A 25,597-nucleotide genomic window follows, 5' to 3' on the forward strand; every position below is an offset into this window, starting at 1 on the left:
TTCTGTCAACTTACCTGGTACAATTAGGGTTAAATAAATACATATTATCTTTGTTCAGTGTAAATGTACTTTAATACTCTGCATTTGCACACACTGTTTACAGATTTTCTATTGTGTTATTGACTGCACGTTTGTTTATCCCATGTGTAACTCTGTGTTGTAGTTTTTGTCACACTGCTTTGCTTTATCTTGGCCAGGTCGCAGTTGTAAATGAGAACTTGTTCTCAACTGGCCTACCTGGTTAAATAAAGGTGAAATAAAAAATAAAAATCATTAATTGGTACAGAGGTTCCTGTACAGAAATTCCTGTGCCATTGAAATTGAAAACCAATACCGCTGAAAGCAACGACAAGTCAATTATGGTTATGTAAACGAACACTAGAGGACAGTATTGTTAATGCAAATTAATATTTCATAGGGGGGTCAAACTGATGTTTCTTCAGGCTTATTATGTGCACTGTATGTTCCCTAGACACACACACAGCACGATGTGTAATGCTGAACAGAAATGTGTTGCAGTTGTCAGTGCTTAAGCAATGCAGATATCTGAGAATACCTCAGTGTTGGGAAGGAGTCAACTACATGTAGTTGAACTAGTCATTTAACTACACTTTGCAGTAGCTAGGTGGTAGTTGAACTAACTTCAAATCTTGGTAGTGTATATTACTTTTTTATCATGTAGTGGTGTAGCTATCTACTGAAACTACACACTACCTGCCTAATTCTTATTTGAAAAACGTTTGTGCGTGCCTAAAATAAACTTGTGTTTAATAGGCTAAATTACACATTTTGTTAACATCTGATTCCAGAGTGATCTGTTTTTGCAATTTTTGGTCTGACATTTTAGATTTACATAGATATGAGAATCTTTCACAAAGTAGTTTGGATGTAGTGAACTACTTTTTGAAAGTAACTTTCGTTAAGTAAACTATATTTTTTATTTAGTATAGCTTAAGGTTAGCTGACATAAGTAGTTGCAAAGTATCTAAAAAGTAGTAAGCAGTTGAAAAGTTGCTAATTAGCTAAAATGCCAAAGTTGTCTGTCATGAGATTAGAACTCACAACCTTTAGCTTGCTAGAAGTTCATGTTATACGCCTACCCATCCACTCTTCTGTTTTTGTCTTAAGTAACCATCTGGCTTATGTAACCATTCCAAACGTAACATATCATACTAAATGGAGTGTCTCAGATTACATACATAATACAAAATGTTCTGAGATCAGGTTGCCATCTGTAAATTACAGTTTCTCAATTGCTTAAACACAATTCCTGGAACAACTCACCATTTTCTCAAATCGTCACACAATTTTAAAAACTCAAACCCAACGGTACAAACATCTAGATCCCAATTCAAACTTTGCCCTCAGACAACACACACAAGCTGTCAAAAACACAGACTACATATCTGTTTGTTACACACTGGAGGGATTCATTCAAAACACTGCTCTGGTCAATGATGGAAACGCTGATGCTGTCAATTCCTTGGAAGACTAGCTGGTCTTCAACTATTGGGGTTGAATTTCCCTCAAACGGATAGCATTATTGGCAATCACCATATTCACCAGGGCAGTCTCCTACTCGGCTGTGAGAAGTATCCGCCTACCTCCAATAGACAGCCGCCTATCAGTTCTGCAAAAATGAATTTGACCATTACTGACCTATGGTCATCCATTACCGTAGTAAAAACTACACTGAGAACAAAAGTGGAGATTTAGACTAAATGCACTACAACATTACACGTATCACAGTAACAAGGCAAAATACCTATTTTCCCTTCTGAAAGTACGGATAATGGATGCAACCGTGTAACGGCTTAGGTTGAAAATAAGAATTTGTTCTTAACATAAAGGTGTAAAAAAAAATTGGGTTGCACAAGCTGTCCAGCTTCTCGCATAGTCCTCCCATGTAGGAGCACATGATGAACTAGGGTGGCACGGATTTCAACCGAGATTACTTGTCGTCGTCCTCTTCCTCTTCCTCTTCCTCTCTGTTGTCTTGCAACTTTGGCATTGTTAGGATCCATTGTTCCAAAGCACTTGGACATGCCTCTAGGCCCTATTTATTGATCCTGCAATCCTGATTGGTGTGTTAACAATTTTGAGGCTTAGTGTTTGCACCTGGTGAAAGGTGTGCTCTTTGAGTTTAGGTTGTGATGACTTGAGTTAATTATATTGAGAGCATGTGTTTGCTGAATGAATATATAGTGCAATGAATGATTTATTTTTCCACTTGTGTAAGGTTTTGCAGAGAGTTTAGAATATTGAAACATGTATGGAAACATGTGAATAGTGTTTACAACTATGGGAAATAAGTGTGTGTTTTGGGGAATGACGTAAGGGTATGGTTTTTTGTTCTCCAAGAACCAGTTTTTGTGTTTAGCAATTGAGAAAAACTGTAAATTCAGCCACATCACCACTCCCTACAATGAGCAACACTTCAGCACGACCCATATGAAGGCTTTTGTGGCCAAGCCTCTCTCCAGGACCTGCCTGGACGACCCACATTAGCCATGTGCATTTACTTTACACTGAGTAAACAAAACATTAGCAAAACCTTCTCTTTCCATTACGTAGACTGACCAGGCGAATCCAGGTGAAAGAAATGATCCCTTATTGATTTCACTTGTTAAATCCACTTCAAATCAGTTTAGAAGAAGGGGAGGAGACAGGTTAAAGAAGAATTTTTAAGCCTTGAGACAATTGAGACATGGATTGTGTATGTATGCCATTCAGAGGGTGAATGTGCCAGACAAAATATTTAAGTGCCTTTGAACGGGGTAGTACGTGCCAGGCGCACCAGTTAAGTGTGTCAAGGACATCCAGCCAACTTGACACAATTGTGGGAAGCATTGGAGTCAACATGGGCCAGCATCCCTGTGGAACGCTTTCAAAAGCTTGTGGAGTTCATGACCTGACAAACTGAGGCTGTTCTGAGGACAAAAGGGGGTGCAACTCAATATTAGGAAAGTGTTCCTAATGGTTTGTACACTCAGTGTATATCATCTTGTGACATTTTGGGGATTTGCAAGGAAAAAGCTCTGGCACAAAACAATGTTGTTTTAAAAAAAAAACTAATAGGCCTACTCTTGAAATGCATGCTTTATTCAATGCTTTGTTTGTTTATTGAGCAAATGGAGCATGGAGCAACTGCTTGCCTCTATTGGCTGAACTTGTACACTTGACTGCCTACACATGATCAAATAAATGTGGAAATAAAAACCCATGCTGCACAATTTGGAAACCTGGTCCCAAATCGGTCATATCTTTCACGTCTTAGGCATGACAATGACCATAGGAGTTGGCTATACACCGTAATTTAGATCTGGGACCAGGCTAAGCTTTGGCGTGTTGGCTGTCACATCACCTCCAGTGACTTGCATGCCTAGTGAGGAACCGTGCAAGAAGCCTGATAATCGCACTGACATGATAAGATATAAACCTTGACCCAGAAGTTTGCGGACCGTGCACTTCGAGTGTGAAGTGTCGAAGCAGTTATGGGGTTTAAACACAAACCAGGGCCTCTGGATAATGTAGAGCAATGCTACACATTGCTGCATACTTTTGCATTGGTAAGCTTACTCACCTTCCTACTTTGTTAACATTGAAAACTTCGGCTGTTGATAAGGGTAACTGCCTTTAAAAAACATTCGTTGGCGATTTTAGCATGCACATCTTTGTAGGGCAAAAATAAATTTGGGATGCATGCCAGCAAAGCCACTACAACACATTAATTGCACTATAACAGTGACGAACCGTGCCCACAAACTGTTAGGGCCTACATAAAGCTGTCCCAACAGCAGTGTCCCAAAGGCAGTCCCAACACCTTACCACTGTTACACCTGGCTATCAGCGGAGCCTTGTCTGGCAGCAAAACAGTTCATTCAGACTAATTTACTCCCTTTTAAAATAACATAGCTGATATGGCTGACTTGCTCAAACAAATGTGGTTTCTACTGACAATTGAGATGTACAAACTATGGCATAAGGTTACGACAAGCGGATAAGAGGCAATCCATGAGCGAGCTAGAACGGACGTAGTCAATATAACTATTTGTTCAGCACTTTTGAAATGTACAGCGACAGAATTCAGAACATGGGCCGTTCTTACAGTGTTCTCCCTGCACACCAAGTTAGAACCGTAGGATAAATAAAGGGTACATATAAGCAGACAATGAAAGTTCTTACAATTTTCGATGATTACATTTCTCAAAAACAGGTTATAGGCTACATGTGTACCACCAAGTCAGAAGAGTAGGCGAAATTAAGAGGGGAAAATAGACCAAATTGTTAAGGTGAATGGGCTACTAACAGCTTACCACACAACATACACTTAATATTACTTTCTTAGCTACAGTATACATACACCTTACACGGAACCCAAACCGGCTGCGTGCGTGCGCCATCGTGCATAAATTAATTTTGTCCCCCTACACCAAACGCAATCACGACACGCAGGTTAAAATATCAAAACAAACTCTGAACCAATGACATTAATTTGACATTAATTTGGGGAGGAGTCGAAAAGCATTAAACATGTATGGCAATTTAGCTAGTTAGGTTAATTTAGCTAGTTAGGTTGTTATTTTACCTGAAATTGTAACGGTCCTGACCTGTTTTCTGTTGTTTTTGTATGTGTTTATGGTCAGGGCGTGTGTTTTGGGTGGGCAGTCTATGTTTTCTGTTTCTATGTTGGTTTTGGGTTGCCTGGTATGGCTCTTAATTAGAGGCAGGTGTTTTGCGTTTTCCTCTAATTGAGAGTCATATTTAGGTAGGGTGTTCTCACTGTTTGTTTTGTGGGTGATTGTCTCCTGTGTCGTCGATGTATGCACCATACAGGACTGTTTGGCTGTTCGTTCGTTTTGATGTAGTCTGTTTCCTGTCCGTGAGTTCTACGTTTAGTTAGTTAAGTTCATGTTCAAGGTTTCGTCTACGTCGTTTTCTTGTTTTGTAAATTTGTAAGTGTTTGTTTTCGTGTTGCCATCGTTGCAAATAAAGAGATGGCTTATTTCCCTAATGCTGCGTATTGGTCCACTGATCCTTCTCTCCTCTCCTCATCTGAGGAAGAGGAGAACGACAGCCCTTACAGAAATGCACAAGGTCCTCTACTCCGACAATGAATCCACATATAAAACGGTCAACCGAATCGTTTCTAGTCATATCTCCTACTTCCAGGCTTTTCATCTTTGAACTTATATGGTGATTGGCATCTACACTTTCATAGTAATACCATGACAGCCGGCAACAGTTCGTCTTTCAATCACCCATGTGGGTATAACCAATGAGGAGATGGCACGTGGGTACCTGCTTCTATAAACCAATGAGGAGATGGGAGAGGCAGGACTTGCAGCGCGATCTGCGTCAGAAATAGGAATGACTTCTATTTTAGCCCTTGGCAACGCAGATGCTCGTTGGCGCGCGCGAGCAGTGTGGGTGCAATAATTGAATAACATGGATTTCTAAATGTATTTTGCAGCGCACACAACATGTCCGGTCTGGTCAGCATGTTAGGCAAATACATTTAAACTCAGTTTTTCACAATTCCTGACATTTAATCCTAGTAAAAAAATCCCTGTTTTAGGTCAGTTAGGATTACCACTTTATTTTAAGAATGTGAAATGTCAGAATAATAGAGATAATTATTTATTTCAGCTTTTATTTATTTCATCACATTCCCAGTGGGTCAGAAGTTCACATACACTCAATTAGTATTTGGTAGCATTGCCTTTAAATTGTTTAACTTGGGTCAAATGTTTTGGGTAGCCTTCCACAAGCTTCCCCCCAAAAGTTGGGGTGAATTTTGGCCCATTCCTCTTTACAGAGCTGGTGTAACCGAGTCAGGTTTGTAGGCCTCCTTGCTCTCACACACTTTTTCAGTTCTGCCCACAAATTTTCTATAGAATTGAGGTCAGGGCTTTGTGATGACTTTGTTGTCCTTAAGCAATTTTGCCACAACTTTGGAAGTATGCTTGGGGTCATTGCCCATTTGGAAGACCCATTTGCGACCAAGCTTTAACTTCCTGACTGATGTCTTGAGATGTTGCTTCAATAAATCCACATAATTGTCCTGCCTCATGATGCCATCTATTTTGTGAAGTGCACCAGTCCCTCCTGCAGCAAAGCACCCCCACAACATGATGCTGCCACCCCCGTGCTTCACGGTTGGGATGGTGTTCTTTAGCTTGCAAGTCTCCCCCTTTTTCCTCCAAACATAACGATGGTCATTATGGCCAAACAGTTCTATTTTTGTTTCATCAGACCAGAGGACATTTCTCAAAAAAGTACGATCTTTGTTCCCATGTGCAGTTGCAAACCGTAGTCTGGCTTTTTTATGGCGGTTTTGGAGCAGTGGCTTCTTCCTTGCTGAGCGGCCTTTCAGGTTATGTCGATATACGACTCGTTTTACTATGGATACAGATACTTTTGTACATGTTTCCTCCAGCATCTTCACAAGGTCCTTTGCTGTTGTTCTGGGATTGATTTGAACTTTTCACACCAAAGTACGTTCATCTCTAGAAGACAGAACGCGTCTCCTTCCGGAGCGGTATGGCGGCTGCGTGGTCCCATGGTGTTTATACTTGCGTAGTATTGTTTGTACAGATGAACGTGGTACCTTCAGGCGTTTGGAAATTGCTCCCAATGATGAACCAAACTTGTGGAGGTCGACAATTGTTTTCTGAGGTCTTGGCTGATTTCTTTTGATTTTCCCATGATGTCAAGGAAAGAGGCCCCAAGTTTGAAGGTAGGCCTTGAAATACATCCACAGGTACACCTCCAATTGACTCAAATTATGTCAATTAGCCTATCAGAAGCTTGTAAAGTCATGACATTTTCTGGCATTTTCCAAGCTGTTTAAAGGCACAGTCAATTTAGTGTATGTAAACTTTTGACCCACTGGAATTATGATACAGTGAATTTTACGTGAAATAATCTGTCTGTAAACAATTGTTGAAAAAATTACTTGTGTCATGCACAAAGTAGATATCCTAACCGACTTGCCAAAACTATAGTTCGTTAACAAGAAACTGTATATCTCCCTGGCATATTACATTATTTATGCAGCAACATACAAAACATTTTTGCCTCACCTTGTTGTGCTGTGCTCACTTGAACAGGAAGGTGGCGCGGCGGTCCATTGTTGGAAAATGTTGTCATCAAAGTCTGGCATTCTCTGGATGTATGGTGCTTTCAAGACAACTTGGAACTCGAAAAAAAAGTTGTCAGTGATCTTCAGGTCGTAGCTGTTAAAAGAGGCCCGAGTTCGCGATTTACAATTCCGAGATGGATGAAAGTTCAAAACGTTTTCCCAGTCGTAGCTGGTTTTTCTCGAGTTCCCAGTTGCCTTGAACTCACTAGCCAGATTTTGTAGTTCCAAGTTAACAGTTGTTTTGAGCACGGCACAAATCATGCTTCATTGACAGCATGGCCAATGTTGAATGTTTATAATTTTAAACTAGGAAAAGAGCCACTTAAGATTATACTTGGGACCACACAGCCACTCCACTGAATAACAGGCTAATGATTGCTTTGCAATGCTTGCAGTTAGCCAATGATTTCTTCCAAACAACTCATTGTTGAATTTGCAATTTCCAACTTGTTATGTAAAGTTTATGTCCAATCGACAATAAGCACCGATACGTTTTATCAACGATATATATATTTTTTTACATTGTCTGCAAACTGATATGTGACACGTAGAAATGTCAAAATAACACACAAAACAGGTAACCCCCCCCCCCCCCCCAAATAGTGATTTGGCAAAAAATGTGGGTCTCAAAACACTGAAAACATTGTAAGACTTGTCATGAGTTTGTATGACACCCTTATACCTATATTATACCTGTGCTACCGAAGTTAGTTTCGGTTAGTGTCTGTATGGCCAATGACAGGTTTAGTTTTAGGAATTACTCCCTTTAAAAAAAAAAAAAATCTTTTATTTTTATTTTTTACAAGTGATTAACTATGATCTGTGTAAAAAAGAAATAGATTAATGATGAAACAGCAACATAACCTTAAAACCAATATGCTAATTGCCATGTTTTGGGAGCTGCTTTGTTGAGCAAAACAGTGAGTTTGCGGGTAGACGTAAATATTTTACACCTGATGTCACCCACCTGAAAGGGCAATGACCCAGTTATCATGAGGAAACATAGCCCAAGGTCATTATTTCATCAACACGTCTTTTTGAAGGAGGAAATAAATATAGCAACTTTTTGCACTAGTCAGACAAGAAACAGGTGGTGTACTATAGGTATACACTAGATTAGGTCACCCAGGGCCGGCCCTAGCCTTTAAGTGGCTCCCGTTTTGATGACAGAGAGAATTTGTTTTGTTTTACAGCTAATTTCCTGCAATTCTACGCATTTAGCGATGGGTTGGGGACATCAAATGGCATGTCTTGACATTTTATCAAGACATGCCATTTGAATGATATCTGAGTGAGATTGGCCAACAAAATCAATAGGGGGCCCCTTGGAGGTCAGGGCCCTGGGCACCCTAAGTGACTGTTTATGTCGTTTTAGGGGCGATCACATGTTGGCCTTACCCCTTGGTTGGAGACTCCACCTACTATTTGGTGGACACAGGACCTGCCGCAATCCTTGGTTACCCATTGGCGCTCATTGCAAAACTGAGGGAAAAGTATCTTCCTATTTGAACTACTTGAACTACTTATTTAAGTGATTCATACATTATATTAATCAAAACATTTCCAGAAACTATTCGTCCAGCCTTCGTCCAACTATTCGTCCAGCCTGCCGAGGAGCGGTGTAAAATCTTTAATTTTTTAAGGATATTGTGGGGCTTTCCTGCTGCCCCATCAGATTCACCCCGACGAACAACCCCAACAAGTCTGGCAAGATCATTAAAAACATTTTCTCTCCAATTTCGATCTTGTCTCGTCGCTGCAACTCCTCAACAGGCAAAAGTCAAGTCATGCATCCTCCGAAACATGACCCACCAAACCACACTTCTTAACACCCGCCGCTTAACCCAGAAGCCAGTCGCACCAATGTGTCGTAGGAAACACTGTTCAACTGACAACCGGGGTCAGCCTGCAGGCACCTGGCTCACCACAAGGAGTCACTAGAGCGCGATGAGCCAAGAAAATCCCCCCTGGCCAGGGATCGAACCCGCGTCTGTAGTGATACCTCTAGCACTGCAATGGAGTGCCTTAGACCGCTGCGCCACTTGGAAGGCCCCATTAATATGTATTAATTGTCAATTATCCCTATAGGGTATAGAAAGTATATACACTACATGACCAAAATCATGGGCATTAATATGGAGTTGGTCCCCCTTTGCTGCTATAACAGCCTCCACTCTTCTGGGAAGGCTTTCCACTAGATGTTGGAACATTGCTGCGGGGACTTCCATTCAGCCATGTCACGATCGTCAAAGGTAGAGAGTGAGGACCAAGGCGCAGCATGTGGAAAATAAGCCATCTTCTTTTATTTTTCTACGAAGATGAACATGAAACGAAACACTTTAACAAACTAACAAAATAACAAAACTGACGAACGTGAAGCTACGAATGAACTAGTGCATACATGCAACATAGAACATCGACATAGACACAGCGACAATCACCCACAAACAAACAGTGAGAAACAACCTCCCTTATGTATGTCTCTCAATCAGAGGAAAACGAAAACACCTGTCTCTGATTGAGAGCCATACAAGGTCAATTAACCCTTTAACCCAACATAGAAACACAACACATAGAAATGCCCACCCAGCTCACGCCCTGACCAATAAACACATACAAAACAAGAGAAAACAGGTCAGGAACGTGACAAGCCACAAGAGCATTAGTGAGGTCGTGCAGTGATGTTGGGCGATTAGGCCTGGCTCGGAGTCGGTGTTCCAACTCATCCCAAATGTGTTCAAGTTCTTCCAAACCGATCTCGAAAAAACAATTTCTGTATGGACCTCGCTTTGTGTACGGGGCCATTGTCATGCTGAAACAGGAAAGGGCCTTCCCCAAACTGTTGCCACAAAGTTGGAAGCACTGAATCATCTAGAATGTAATTGTATGCTGTAGCATTAAGATATCCCTTCACTGGAACTAAGTGGCCTAGCCTGAATCCTGAAAAACAGTCCCAGACAATTATCCCTCCTCCAACCAAACTTTACAGTTGGCGCTATACATTGGGGCAGGTAGCGTTTTCCTGGCATCCGCCAAACCCATATTCATCCGTCGGACTGCCAGAGGGTGAAGCGTGATTCATCACTCCAGAGAACACATTTCCACTGCTCCAGAGTCCAATGGCTGCGAGCTTTATACCACTCCAGCCGACGCTTGGCATTGCGCATGGTGATCTTAGGCTTGTGTGTGGCTGCTTTGCCATGGAAACCCATTTCATTAAGCTCCTTGTCACGATCGTGTGGGAGTGAGACGGACCAAAACGCAGCTTGTGGAAAATAAGCCATCTTCTTTTATTTATGAAGAAGGCAAAACGAAACAAAACACTTACAAACTAACAAAACAACAAACGACCGTGAAGCTATAAACGTAGTGCACACACACAGGCTACAAACGTTCAACATAGACAATTCCCCACCAACAGCTAAAGCCTATGGTTACCTTAAATATGGCTCCCAATCAGAGACAACAATATCCATCTGTCTCTAATTGAGACCCAATTCAGGCAACCATAGACTTTCCTAAACACCTACACTCAACCATAGACACACCGAGACAACTACACTAAACATAAACCCAACTACTCTAAATAAACCCCCTAAACCTTACAACCACCCTAGACACTACAAAACCCACATAAATAACCCATGTCACACCCTGACCTAACTAAAATAATAAAGAAAACAAAGAATACTAAGGCCAGGGCGTGACATAACCCCCCCCCTCAAGGTGCGAACTCCGGGCGCACCAGCACAAAGTCTAGGGGAGGGTCAGGGTGGGCATCTGACCACGGTGGTGGCTCAGGCTCTGGGCGAGGTCCCCACCCCACCATAGTCAATCCCAGCTTACGTCTCTCCCTCAGAATGACCACCCTCATATTACACCCACTTAGGTTAAGGGGCAACACCAAGATAAAGGACAGCTCCGGGACGAGGTAGCTCAGGACAGAGGGATAGCTCAGGACAGAGAGGTAGGTCAGGATAGAGAGATAGCTCAGGATAGAGGGGCAACTCCGGACTGAAGGGCAGCTCCGTACTGAAGGGCAGCTCTGGACTGAGGGGCAGTTCAGGATTAATGGCAGCTCTGGGCTGAGGGGTAGCTCATGGCTGGCTGACGGCTCTGGACGCTCATGGCTGGCTGACGGCTCTGGACGCTCATGGCTGGCTGACGGCTCTGGACGCTCATGGCTGGCTGACGGCTCTGGCATATCCTGTCTGGTTGGCGGCTCTGGCAGATCCTGTCTGGTTGGCGGCTCTGGCAGATCCTGTCTGGTTGGCGGCTCTGGCAGATCCTGACTGACGAATGGCTCTAGTGGCTCCTGACTGACTAACGACTCTGACGGCTCTGGACAGACGGGCGGCTCTAATGGCTCGGGACAGACGGATGGCTCAGACGGCGCTGGGGAGACGGACGGCTCAGACGGCGCTGGGGAGACGGACGGCTCAGACGGCGCTGGGGAGACGGATGGCTCAGACGGCGCTGAGGAGACGGATGGCTCAGACTGATCCTGTCTGGCCGAAGGCTTTGGCTGCTCCTGTCTGGCGGAAGGCTATAGCGGCTCCTGTCTGGCGGAAGGCTATAGCGGCTCCTGTCTGGCGGAAGGCTCTAGCGGCTCCTGTCTGGCGGAAGGCTCTGTAGGTTCATGGCAGACGGGCGGCTTTGCAGGCTCATGGCAGACGGGCGGCTTTGAAGGCTCAATACAGACGGGCAGTTCAGGCACCGTTGGGCAGACGGCAGACTCTGGCCGGCTGAGACGCACTGTAGGCCTGGTGCGTGGTGCCGGAACTGGAGGTACCGGGCTAAGGACACGCACCTTCAGGCTAGTGCGGGGAACAACAACAGGGCACACTGAGTTCTCAAGGCGCACTATAGGACTGGTGCATGGTACCAGAACTGGTGGTACCGGGCTGAGGGCACGCACCTCAGGACGAGTGCGGGGAGAAATAACAGTGTGTACAGGACTCAGGAGACGCACAGGTGGCTTAGTGCGTGGTGCCGGAACTGGAGGCACTGGGCTGGAGACACGCACCATAGGGAGAGTGCGTGGAGGAGGAACAGGGCTCTGAAAACACACTGGAAGCCTGGTGCGTGGTGTAGGCACTGGTGGTACTAGGCTGGGGCGGGGAGGTGGCGCCGGAAATACCGGAACGTGCAGGCGTACTGGCTCTCTTGAGCATTGAGCCTGCCCAACCTTACCTGGTTGAATGCTCCCCGTCGCCCGACCAGTGCGGGGAGGTGGAATAACCCGCACCGGGCTATGTAGGCGAACCGGGGACACCATGCGTAAGGCTGGTGCCATGTAAGCCGGCCCAAGGAGACGTACTGGTGGCCAGATATGTAGGGCCGGCTTCATGACACTTGGCTCAATGCCCAATCTAGCCCTACCAGTGCAGGGAGGTGGAATAACCCGCACTGGGCTATGCACCCGTACAGGAGACACCGTGCGCTCTACTGCGTAACACGGCGTCTGCCCGTACTCCCGCTCTCCACGGTTAGCCTGGGAAGTGGGCGCAGGTCTCCTACCTGCCCTTGGCCCACTACCTCTTAGCCCCCCCCCCCAATAAATTTTTGGGTAGTACTCACGGGCTTTTCAGGCTTCCAGCCACGTCTCCTTGCTGCCTCCTCATATCTCCGCCTCTCTGCTTTCGCTGCCTCCAGCTCAGCTTTGGGGCGGTTATATTCTCCTGGTACTTCACGGTCCAGAATTTCCTCCCAATTCCAATAGTCTTGTGTAGGTGGGTCCTGTTGTTGCACACGCTGCTTGATCCGATGTTGGTGGGGAATTCTGTCATGATCGTGTGGGAGTGAGACGGACCAAAACGCAGCTTGTGGAAAATAAGCCATCTTCTTTTATTTATGAAGAAGGCAAAACGAAACAAAACACTTACAAACTAACAAAACAACAAACGACCGTGAAGCTATAAACGTAGTGCACACACACAGGCTACAAACGTTCAACATAGACAATTCCCCACCAACAGCTAAAGCCTATGGTTACCTTAAATATGGCTCCCAATCAGAGACAACAATATCCAGCTGTCTCTAATTGAGACCCAATTCAGGCAACCATAGACTTTCCTAAACACCTACACTCAACCATAGACACACCTAGACAACTACACTAAACATAAACCCAACTACTCTAAATAAACCCCCTAAACCTTACAACCACCCTAGACACTACAAAACCCACATAAATAACCCATGTCACACCCTGACCTAACTAAAATAATAAAGAAAACAAAGAATACTAAGGCCAGGGCGTGACACTCCTGAAGAACAGTTCTTGTGCTGAAGTTGCTTCCAGAGGCAGTTTGGAACTCGGTAGTGAGTGTCGCAACCGAGGACTAGAGGATTTTTACGCGCTATGTGCTTTAGCACTTGGCGATCCCGTTCTGTGAGTTTGTGTGGCCTACCACTTCGCGGCTGAGTTTCATCATTTCAAGTCAGCTATTTATTCTTAATAATATCCCTTATAAATGACTAATGAGCTGGCTGACCATCAGGCTGTCTGACCCATAGGCTGCATGACCCATATTCCAAGATCTGAGGCTGTAATAATAGTCTTCTCTCCATATTTTAACCTACATTAAATTGCAGTTCAAAACTTTAGCTTATTAGACACCTGTCAGTCCTACTTTGTGTCAAAAACAATAGTCAAAAGTATTATAGCAATGTACTATATAAAAACGACAACATTTCCAGTCCCGGCATTAGGATAGAGTGATAACATTAGGCTTACTGGCAGCACCTTCCTGCCCAGTGCCTACCTCTTCCCCTAAAAAACATAATCTGATGTCTCCATTAGTTGTGCATTCAGTACATTTTTCTTATGTGTTTTGCCCTTTATCTTACAAGGTATCTACACTGCACGTTATATGAACAGTTACCATTCCTTGGAAGCCCAATACCTTATTTGAAAGTGGATGGGTTCAAGTGATTTATCATCACAAATCTGGGGTGTCCGACCCCACCATCATGAAGGCTCAAGTCAAACCATTGTGGAGGGTGACGGAGGAATCACATCAGACATGGGTGGCTGTACACAGAGTCCCGGAGGGCAAGTGTCCTTTCAATTGGGCACAAGACAACAGCACTCTGGACGACTGGCTACAGAACAAGAGAGGGCATCTGGCAAGTGCAACTTCTTTGAGGAAGAACCACTTCTCCAACACTCAGGTTGGTGAACATTTACACTGAATTATATAGCAGTTATAAGGGAAAATACATATCAACATAGTTCATAGTTGACCTAAATGTTGTCTGACGTCAAAAAGTTCATAGGAGCATAGACTGCTACGTGCTGAGTCAGTTTTCACTATGTTTTGTTCAACACAGGTGCAGATGTTTGTAAAACAAGAACTGATTTCATCACGTGGACCCCAAAACAATGTATAATTGTCCGTGTCACGTGGGATGATGACTTCCTCACCAAGGCTCTGGACACAATAATATACCGATTCTGGGCCAAGTATATCTACAACAAGATGGTTGGCACAGCCCAAGGTACAAACTCTAGGTTGTGATATAGGTCTACTGTATATTCATTTCATATACTGTAACTGATAGAATAAGAGATTGGGAATAAGTTAAGAAAACCAAGACTATGGGCTGAATTCAATCCGTGTCGAGGAAGATCCACCTTTTATTAGCTCGTCTGAAATTTAAAGGCCATGTTCCCGTGTTCGCGGAGACTGCATTCGCGTTAAACGCTGCATATGTCGGCTCAATCGGAAATGACCTTTACATTTTAATACGGATCTTCCGCGATACGGATTGAATACAGCCTTATATCTGGTTCCACGCTGGCTGTAAAAAACAACAACCAAAAACAATTGACGGTGATGCGTTTCCTTCTTAGGAGACAGACTCCAGTCTACAGACAGTCCAGGGTGGAATACAGTGCAGAGAGGAAGAATGAGACGCTGGTACATGAAGAAAAGTTAGGAATACAGTAGTTCAGTCGAAGGACTCAACCCTGAATCATGTAATCGGTCTGGTGAAAATAAATGATAAATTAACTGTATTTAGATTGGCACTTCAGGACCCTTTTTAGGCATCACTTTGGCTGTCACATTCATTTGTATTCTTGTAAACAACACTATCAGACATGTTCACCATAGCAGCACATACGTGTAGTATGTTGTCAACCATCGTCTCTTCTCGCTTGTCAACTTCATCCCTAAGGGTTCTTCAAGAAGCAAAGTGGATGTGACCCATGGAGGATATGGAATCTTCCCTTCAGGACACCGATCACCCTCTCTATAGAATAACAATCACCTCTAATCGCCATGTACATACATTTGACCTGGTGAAATGGTGCTACAGTGTATACAACACAGACTAAATATACAGACAGAATATGGACAGAACAATTTACCCATAGTCTAGTTGTAGTACATACACATAATACACAATAGTAAGTAATTTAAGTTAAAAAGTATACAAAATAAAGTGTGTGGGTGTAAATAGCTAATGCAGTTGATGAGGAGTTGTCAGAGATATTGACTGACTGTACACTGACTGACTGTACTTATGGGCATGTTCTCGTTATTTGACAGACAGCTTCAAAAGTACCGCTGAAAGAAGCCAACTTTGAATGACGGTCTATGGGACGAACCGGAACGTCTCCCCTGAACGAGGGGCATGGCTTTGCGTGTTGTAATTTATGACGTGAAGCGGACGCTGCCTGGTGTTGGCCTTGTATCCAATGAAGTGCAAGCCTATGACTATCAGTATTTCAGCATCAGCATCAGTTTCATTTCAATCTTTGTTTAACAACACTTTGCATCCATGTGGTTACCCATAATGAACCTCTAATATTGACATTAGGTGTTTATGTGTGTGTAAAGTAAGCTTTCTGATCCTGTGTTTAGTGCATGTGAATCCGATAGCCCTGATCATTAAACAATTTTAGTGAATGCACAATTACTATCCGATACAATATGGGAAAATATTCTATGTTCACACCATATTTTCTTAAATATATACCTGCAACTATTAAATATATTGTATTTGATTTATTCCATGCATTGATATCTTACGCATCCTATGCATTATATCTTATCAATGCATACCCAAAAGGCTGAGAAGTCATGAAAACATTAGACACAGCAGTTAGTACACTCATGTAGCCGGGAGGGAGGGGAGAGTAATCTCTGTAGCGAATCATCTCGTAAACCAGTGAACTTTCAGGCTCTGAAAACAGTGGTCGCTTTCTGGCCACACTCGTAAACACGAGTGGACGGCGTGACTCGCATGTGCTTTTTTTCTAAATTGTGTATGTTAAAGAAACCCATTCCTACTTGAGCAAATAAATTATGTGGTAGAAACATTGTAACAATTTAAATATTACAGTGAAGAACTCAAATCCACCATCCCATTTTTTTAAGGTAGGTTTGGTTTGTGTTCTTTGACAGAACTTTGGTCTGCTGGTGTGAAATATTTAATTCAAAAACGGTTAAATGTAGTTTAGGCAGGTCCGTGTGTTTATGCATAATTCATGTTTTCTTTTCAGAAACAACACGGCACCATCAGGTATTTGTGTCACAGGCAACATTTTCTTGTGGTATAATTCATAAATGTTCCCTCCAAAGAATGACTTTCAAGACAATTAAACGTTTTAAACTGGAGTTGGACGAGCCGGACGATGCTGTATATGCCAGCGGCGAGATAGTGTCAGGACAGGTCGTTTTAGAGCTCAACAGGGAGACGAAAGTGCACTCCATGAAGGTCATTGGAAGAGGGGTTGCCACTGCCCACTGGCTTGAGGATCACAGTGTGGGCATGAATGCAGTTTACAACGACTACACCTCCAAGATCACCTACTTTAGGAAGAGACAACATCTCATCCGAGGTAATTCTTCTGCATTTCTGGAAAGATCACACTGGTTATTTGTCACCGGATATGTTTTAATATCTGAACCATGTTGAAATGTTCAAAAGGGTTAGTATCTATTGATTTCCTATTAATGCAATTATCCAAACTAAAATTCAAATTTTGAGCCCATGATTGGAACTAATTAATTGCATGGTAAAAAGCATGCATCTCTAAAAGTAGTGCACCTTGGATTTGACTAAGCCTACTGTAGGACACAGTAAGTATGGAAACACTGAAGACACAGGCCCTACTTTTGGTTATAAAACATACAACACAAATCTATTAGAAAATGACATTCTTAGAGGCACTGTAGAATAACACGAGACTGGAAAATAGTTGACAGCATGAATTTAATATGTACAATTCTGTCGCGTGTGAATGAAGCTCACGTGTAGCAGCAACATACTTATAGGGATTGGATCTAGGCCATCAGACTGGCAGGTAAATAAATGTAGGACTGGTGGAGTTAATGTTTCACTAGAAAGTCAGCTGTCATGCATGACTTGCCTTGCCTTGACAATCAAATTGTATTTGTCACATGCGCCGAATACAACAGATGTAGTAGACCTTACAGTGAAATACTTACTTACAAGACCTTAACCAACAATGCAGTTTTAAGAAAAATAAGTGTTAAGTAAAAATAGATAAAATAACAAATAATTAAAGAGCAGTAGTAAAATAACAGCACGAGGCTATATACAGGGGGTACCGGTACAGAGTCAATGTGCGGGGTCACAGCTTAGGTAGAGTTAAAGGTAGAGTTAAAGTGACTATGCATAGATAATTAACAGATTTGCAGCAGCGTAAAAGAGGGGTTGGGGGAGGGGGGGCAATGCAAATAGTCAGGGTAGCCATTTCTCACAGAACTTCATATTTTCCTTCACAGAGTCAAAGTAAATTTCTACATTTTGGTTTGATTGTGGACTTGCTTTGATTATTGTAGGTCTAATCAGAAAAGGAGCATGGCCATTTACTTTCTGAGTCTCGCTTTTGGGTTTTTGACACTTTCTCCTTCATTATGACTGTTAGACTGTAAATAGTGGTTTTGGAATGTATAAACTAAAGTGAAAGAAAGAGTGAGTGGAGAAGCCCAAGAAGAGGCAGAGGCCGAAGACGGCTGCTGGCCAGAAAAGGTGTGGGGGGTTTAAACAAAAATGCTGCCTCTGTCTCTCAGGTAACAAGGGAAAAACATGTGGGAGCAACTAGATTAACAACCTCTACAGGAAGATGTTGAAATACACCCCAACAGTCCTTTGTTATTTGCCTCGAGTCTGACTAATAATTGCTAAATGGCTGGGACTTCAGGGTGCAGGCACTTGTCAAATGAATCTCTAATCATGGTAAGTTAGTTGCGAAATAGCTTATGAAGTGCAGTCCTATTTCATTATAAAAGCAATGTGAGCAAACATATTCTGTGGACCTCTTATCTCATTTCATATGTCATTTAAAAGTAGCCTTTTTCCCATGGTCAGATAGAATTGCAGAATAGTTTTAACCCCTTCATGACATTAGTTTGGTTGATTTGGTTTTGAGACATTTCATGTTGATACGGATACTGCAGCTGTCTTTGGTCGTCTGATACATGTGTAATGATGCCGTCCATGTTCATTGCAATAAACTAGACTGTGTTTTCCATGTATTCTTTGTGTGAATACACTCTGGCTTAAGTCCTGCTGTTTGTGTGCCTTAAGCCGGACCCCCGAAAAACATAGCTATAGCCTTCTATACATAACTTGGCACTCTACTAAGATAGGTCTTTGTTTTGAATATCATCTGTTCTGAACACATATGTACATGTTATTAACTTTGTGAGTGTGATGAGTCTGCAGACCATTCATTATTTGATACAACGTGGTCCAAAATACAACGTGGTCCAAAAGTCCAAAATCATTCTTCGTGCAGGCATGCAGGCATACATGGTTTTTATCTCATCGGCAAAGCAATTACAGGAAGTCTAAGGTCAGAGCTCACTGAAGTCGATTACACACTTTTTAAGTTCTCAAATAGCCACCAGGAGGCGGTTGATATCATAAATTTGCACAGTACTGGTATTAGTCTGTAATCCATGACAAAGTCCAGCTGTTGCATGTGTCGTTCACACCACAGGAGGCAGTATATAACCCTCACATACTTTCAGGAAACAAATAAGTAAACAACTTTGTTTTTTGGGACAACATTTCACCCCTGATTTTGCAATCTAGAGGGCCTGGAACTAAATGTTCTGTAAGATATGATCGATGTATTTGTATTGCAAGCAGATGTACTTAAATGTACTTGTCATGTTTATGCGCATTCCCTTTATCATTATTGCTTTTTATTGAAGTGGTAGCCTATATGAAATAGTAAAAAAACTGTTTCATGATAGTTCATACAGGGCTTTAGAGACTTTTCTAATCATCATCATGTTTGCTCTCTAAGAAAATCAATTTTGCAAACTGTGCATGTTCTGTTTCTTGGAACTAATGCATAGACGGCATGTACAGAATGTTAAAAATGGACACGAGCTAAAGCGAAAATAAATACCTTTGCACAATAGTACAATGTGAAACTATTTTGTCAAATGGGAGGAATTGCAGTCTTCAGGCATGCTCAGTTAAGTCTGTTTTTGTCTAAGAACCTGTAACCATCAATCACCAGGCACTGTTTTCTCCGTTCGCTCTGAACACCACGCCCAGGGAAGATGTTTATTAGCCTGCTACAATCTATGCATGGCACCTTATGTAATATATTCGGAGATCCCGCCCCCTTTCACATCGTGCAAAAAGGAACTGTGGCCGTCTCTGCTGCATCAGTTTTGTGTAGCGACAAGCCAGAGAGATAACTGAAACGTTCTACGTTTTTTGACAACTTGAATAAGAGCGCAAGAACATTTTAGCAAAAGTATTCCCTTTGGAATTAACACGCCTCAAGATGATTTTCGGCAAATTGAAAAAGTTTGACATCGTCTTTGACTCTCCAGAAATCGACTCTCCTCCAGTCTTCAGCAGTGGGGACGTGGTGTCTGGAAAAGTTGTTTTGGACCTTGCAGGGGAATGTAAAGTGGAGTCGTTGAAGTTGCACGCCGAAGGTTTTGCTAAAGTGTATTGGACCGAGTCACGTTCGGCTGGGTCTAGTACTGCTTATACTCAAAACTACAGCGACGAAGTGGAATATCTCAACCGAAGAGAAGTGCTTTTGCAAGCAGGTTAGTCATTCACTCTTTCTCGGTGAATGTAAGCAATCATGTTCCATGTTATGACACTCTCCGGACAAACCATCTCGAGCAAATTTCACTCAAGAGAAAAATATTTTATTGTACACAACTGCGTTTTGTGGGGGGTTTATCTCATGAGGTTGCATTTTGTTATAATTTATTAGCTTTGAATTATTCTGTCATTTTTTTTTTTAAGGTTCAAGTGTTGTCAATGCAAGTTAGATTAATTCTTAAAGCAATAACTATAAAAGGGGACTCTGTCAAGTGCTGCCATAAATAATATAAAATTGAACAAAATAACCCACAAATCAAGGGCCTGAAAATACCCATTCAAGAACACCAGGTTTGACAAAAATCTGTTCTCGGGACAGTGAGAAGGAGCCACCCCTTGCAAGTAGGATAGAGAAAGGTGCTACATATCACGTCTAACGTTTTAATGTTGGATAAATATGGTGCTCTTGTTTGATGAGAAAAGAGTAACTTCAGCTGCAGTTCATTGTAATGAAAAATTGAACTCGGTGACTTATCCAATATTTTTTTTAGGTAGTACATAGCATTGGAAAGCAAAATGCACTCTTTCAGTAATCAATGAATGTATCAGAAATTGTCACAAAACATTAATGCTTGTTTTATTCATTTCTATTCAGATAATGGCGAGCTCACCCTTCTCCCTGCTGGAAGACATGAATTTCCATTTAGTTTCCAGTTGCCTGACGAGTAAGTATCCCTTTCTGGCATGAATGGTTTCGGTTCAGTATTAGCATACAGTAATGCACCTGTGTTGATTGCATTTGATTTGGGCCTATGATATCATCACATCTTATTAAAGAACAACGAAGGTCTAATCAATTGATGTGTTTTACTCCAACAGGACACTGGTAACATCTTTCGAAGGCAAGCATGGCAGCGTCCGCTACTGGGTGAAGGTGAAGCTGCATAGGCCCTGGGCTACAGTGAGGAAGATCAAGAAGGAGTTCACAGTCATTGAGCCCATTGACATCAACACACCAGCCTTATTGGCCCCCCAAGCTGGCAGTAAAGACAAGATGGCACGGGTTTGGTACCACAACTTTGGACAGGTGTCGATAACTGCCAAGATCGACCGTAAAGGTTACACACCAGGTAAGAACCAACCATATCCTTTAACCCTAGTGGCCTGAACTTAACAAATAGTTATAACTGTTTTTAGCTAAACCAAATGTAACGTCACAGCCTCTATTCTCCATCTTCCAGGTGAGGTGATTCCTGTCTTTGCTGAGTTTGACAATGCCACGTCACGCTGTGTGGTGCCCAAGGCCTACATCACACAGACGCAGACGTTCCTCGCTCGGGGTACCATGAAGCAGAAGCAGGCGGTGGTGGCCACGCTTAGTGGCGACGTGGTGGGGGCCCAGCGTAGGGAGACCTGGCATGGCCGCGCCATCAAGATCCCACCCGTCGGGCCCTCCATCCTGCAGTGCCGCATCATCAAAGTGGAATACATGCTCAGGGTGAGTTCACTCCCTAGACAGAGAATGGAAAGCACTTAATGCACGTTTACTAGGTTTTCCTTGTTGAGTATATGTCTTATTGATAATGAAAAGCTAATTAGAGGTTAGTGGTTTTACCCCTACTGAAGAGTCCATGTTACTGTAGTTCTAAAAGCTTTCTCCCCACTCCACCACTTAGGTATGTGTGGATGTTCCTGGGACCTCTAAGTTGTGCCTAGAGCTGCCGCTGGTGATGGGCACCATCCCCCTGCATCCCTTCGGCAGCCGCACCTCTAGTGTCAGCAGCCAGTACAGTGTCAACCTGGAATGGCTCCGCATGGCCATCCCTGAGCAGCCTGAGCGTAAGTGTCTGTCTCATTGTAAACAAGACATAACATGTTCCCCAAAGCTAAAAGCCAAACCCCCTGAAAATCTCCAACCTTAGGGAAAATGGTTTACTCATCTGTCCCCTCTTTCCCTCCCCCATACAGCTCCTCCTGACTACAGCTCTGTGGTGACTGATGAGGAGGCTGAGCAGAACACTATGGCCCACCGTCCTGAGGAGGACCTCAGTGGGATCATGGAGCACCCACTTAGGGCCTTTGTCCAGGAGTTCCGCTTCCGACCCCCTCCGGTGTACTGCGAGGTGAGCTAGCACCACTTAGAATACTCTGTGATTTAACAGAACTCTCTACACTTCATGGCCCAATGTGCCTTATTGAAACGTATACCTTTGTGTTTTGTGCCTGCAGGTCGACCCAAACCCTCAGCCCCTCAACATGAGACGTCGCTGCATGACGTGTTGAACCAACCACTTGAGCGTCACGCGATGACCCGACTTAATTACGCAAAGTGATTTGTCTTCTCCTGGATTACTATCCGAAACTGGCTACCCAGTCCCAAGATGTGGCCTCTGTTGTTGGTAGGGACTAAGAGTACCGCTGAGAAGAGGAGATGGAGACGACAGGACCTGGTTGTGGAGGAAGCCCTTTTTTAAAAAGAAAGATGGACATGTTACGTTGCGCAAGGAAAGGTAATAACTTGTCCCATGGTTCCTGTCCTCCAAAGTGATTTTGGCTCTGGATGAGGAAACAGAGCCCCTCCTGCCAATCAATGATTCCCACACAATAAATGTTTTGTGTTATTTACTGAATTTGGGGAAATATTGGGGGAGAATCACTTGATTTTTGTAAGGGGGTGAGTTGGAGTTGCAGATGATACCTAAGTCTTAAAGAATGCGATGTGATATGAAGAAGTTATCAGCTGGCTTAATGTTGAGGCGTCTGTAATACCCAACTCCCCTTTGCCTTGTAACATATAGCCTGGATGTCAACCTGCGTTATGTATTATGACTCAATCATGATGTTCCCATGACTATTTCTACTAATAGTCAAGTAAATGAGTTTCAAGTAAGCCCTTTTTTCTGAGAAGTCATGGTTTGGTGAAGAGGAGTTGAGTCAGCAGGTTTAGATATTAAGCCGATGTACACAAGTAATGCGATGCAAAAGGGAAAGCCTGCAGTATCTGCAAATGAACTGAAATGATTGCCTGAGCGATTCTGATGCAGCAGGTATCCTCTGGAGCTGTTCAATGTATTCTGAATGTTAATGTAACAGTACTGGATGAAGAAACTAAGTGAATTTCTTGGTATGTGGATGAATTCAAGAGGAATTGGGGTTGCGTAAAAGCTAGTTCTTTAGCACAAACCTATGCATAGTGTCTCCTCAAATAGAGACTAGTACTGATTTATTATGACCGTTCACAACAATGATAAGAGGAAAAAACGTGTGAGTCTGTTTTGAAGCTGCTTCAGGCTCAAATGATTAGTTTTAGAAGCAGCTAAAGAGGAAATGTCTGAGCCATGTGGTTTGTGCGTTTGTCTCACACCAGATGCCTGTGCCTTGATGTTTCTGAACAGTTTAGAAATGTCTGCAGAACATTTGTTCAGCGTCACATTAAGCCTTACGTTGGAGATGTCACTTTGAAGTGTACTGAAGAACATTCCAAGAAATTACTGAGGACTTTTACCTCATTTCCAAATAGTGGCGAGAATTGTGGCTTCAGGTCAGCAACGCAGCTTTGGTGTCATGCTCAGTGCAGCACACACCTTAAACGGAATGTATTTTATACAAATGCCATTGTTGATTCACATGACTAGCCAAAGTTTTTGTAATTCTTGTTTGTAATAAAAACACTGACAGATTTTTTTGTGTTTTCTGTCAATTCTTTTCTTAATTTACCTCATTCTATTTCCCAGAAAGTTTCATTGGTTAGATTTGACTAGAGGTTCAATACAACTTGTTCTCCTTGAAATGATGATTGAGTGCCATCTCAAGAAGAGGATATTAAAGCTTCCTTTTCAACAGCTACTCGTTGACATGCTTAAGAGACATGACTGGGCAGGGGAATTCTGGTGAAAAGTAATTCAGTCACGTTTAACTTTTTTTTAACATCCACACATTTGAACCATAATGGGAATTGAATTTCTTTGACCAAACTTAGGTTCATGTAACCTGAAACCTCATTATTTTTTTGTTCTGCTACATTCTACTGTCTTTTTTTGGAACATCATGTACAGCAGTTTTAATGTCAGCTGAGGCAGCACTGCGGGCATGGTTCATCTGAAGAACACTTCTCTTACTCAGAGGCAGCAGGCCATGAAAACAATAATTGTGAAGTGGTAGTGGGTGTATATTTTTTACATTGTACAGTTACATAATTTTGCTTTTCCGGCTATTCCTGCAGCCTTTGGCAGATGCTGGTCTTACAATTGTTTAATACATACAAGAACAGGATGAAAGGATAACAGTGGCCTGTTACAGAGTTTCTGACTTGATTTCTTGTCATTTTTTGTCTTATCAAAACTCCATCTGTGACTGGTTTACGTAACCAAACCTTCAATATCTTGTGTGAGGTGGCTGTGTGGTAGATGCATTATAAACTCCTTCACAGGAAACAGAGCATATGTGACCTAGTAGGCCTGCAATCTGCAGTGAAAGAGGAAACAGAATACTAAGATGGTGTTATTAATTAGACAGGCCATCAAGGATAACAAATTCATAAAAAACAGTCAGTTTCAAAACCTGACCAAAATAGACGTTTCCATCTCTCACCAAACCTATTGGGACAGGCCTTGGCTGGTGCCGGTGGTGAGTTGGTGGCTTGGCACGCAAGGCAAAACATTTGATATATGTTGTCTTGACAAATTGCAATAGGCGGTTATGGCACATACAGTTGAAGTCGAAAGTTTACATACACTTAGTTTGGAGTCATTAAAACTCGTTTCAACCACTCCACAAATTTCTTGTTAACAAACTATAGTTTTGGCAAGTTGGTTAGGACATCTACTTTGTGCATGACACAAGTAATTTTTCCGAACAATTGTTTCAGACAGATTCTTTCCCTTATAATTCACTGTATCACAATTCCAGTGGGTCAGAAGGTTACATACACTAAGTTGACTGTGCCTTTAAACAGCTTGGAAAATTCCAGAAAATTATGTCATAGCTTTAGAAGCTTCTGATAGGCTAATTTATATAATTTGAGTCAATTGGAGGTGTACCTGTGGATGTATTTGAAGGCCTACCTTCAAACTCAGTGGCTCTTTGCTTGACATCATGGGAAAATCAAAATAATTCAGCCAACCTCCACAAGTCTGGTTCATGCTTGGGAGCAATTTCCAAATGCCTGAAGGTACCACGTTCATCTGTACAAACAATAGTACGCAAGTATAAACACCATGGGACCATGCAGCCTTCATACCTCTCAGGAAGGAGACGCGTTCTGTCTACTAGAGATGAACGTACTTTGGTGCGAAAAGTGTCAATCAATCCCAGAACAACAGCAAAGGACCTTGTGAATATGCTGGATGAAACGGGTACAAAAGTATCTATATCCACAGTAAAACGAGTCCT

At 42.7% G+C, this 25,597-nt stretch overlaps 1 protein-coding gene and 1 long non-coding RNA gene across 4 annotated transcripts; both read left to right on the forward strand.

Annotated features, from left to right (window-relative positions):
* Nucleotides 1-14,005: 14,005 nt before the first annotated feature.
* On the forward strand, nucleotides 14,006-16,075 carry LOC129869289 (uncharacterized). The gene is made up of 3 exons (XR_008761879.1): nucleotides 14,006-14,320; nucleotides 14,480-14,647; nucleotides 15,003-16,075. It is a non-coding gene; the product is annotated as an uncharacterized LOC129869289 (long non-coding RNA).
* A 275-nt stretch (nucleotides 16,076-16,350) lies between these two features.
* LOC129810956 (arrestin domain-containing protein 2-like) lies at nucleotides 16,351-23,888 on the forward strand. 3 transcript variants are annotated; one of them, XM_055861984.1, is made up of 8 exons: nucleotides 16,351-16,533; nucleotides 16,659-16,997; nucleotides 20,862-20,931; nucleotides 21,086-21,336; nucleotides 21,448-21,704; nucleotides 21,883-22,045; nucleotides 22,175-22,329; nucleotides 22,436-23,888. In XM_055861984.1, exons 2-8 carry the CDS (start codon nucleotides 16,739-16,741, stop codon nucleotides 22,487-22,489), a joined length of 1,209 nt encoding a protein of 402 aa, XP_055717959.1. In that variant the 5' UTR covers nucleotides 16,351-16,533; nucleotides 16,659-16,738; the 3' UTR covers nucleotides 22,490-23,888. The 3 variants fall into 3 exon arrangements, with proteins under 3 accessions (XP_055717959.1, XP_055717960.1, XP_055717958.1); XM_055861985.1 differs by having other exon boundaries at nucleotides 16,738-16,997; XM_055861983.1 differs by lacking the exons at nucleotides 16,351-16,533; nucleotides 16,659-16,997 and adding an exon at nucleotides 19,732-20,205.
* Nucleotides 23,889-25,597: the final 1,709 nt, after the last annotated feature.

Source organism: Salvelinus fontinalis, chromosome 14, assembly GCF_029448725.1.
Source record: "Salvelinus fontinalis isolate EN_2023a chromosome 14, ASM2944872v1, whole genome shotgun sequence".
Lineage (NCBI taxonomy): Eukaryota > Metazoa > Chordata > Actinopteri > Salmoniformes > Salmonidae > Salvelinus > Salvelinus fontinalis.

Excerpts from the sequence above, each read along its gene's own strand:
- LOC129810956 (XM_055861983.1), top strand. The coding sequence starts at position 19,932 with ATGATTTTCGGCAAATTGAAAAAGTTTGACATCGTCTTTGACTCTCCA. Across the intron at positions 20,206-20,861 it reads AGAAGTGCTTTTGCAAGCAG|ATAATGGCGAGCTCACCCTT; the intron begins GTTAGTCATTCA and ends ATTTCTATTCAG. Across the intron at positions 22,046-22,174 it reads CATCCCTGAGCAGCCTGAGC|CTCCTCCTGACTACAGCTCT; the intron begins GTAAGTGTCTGT and ends TCCCCCATACAG.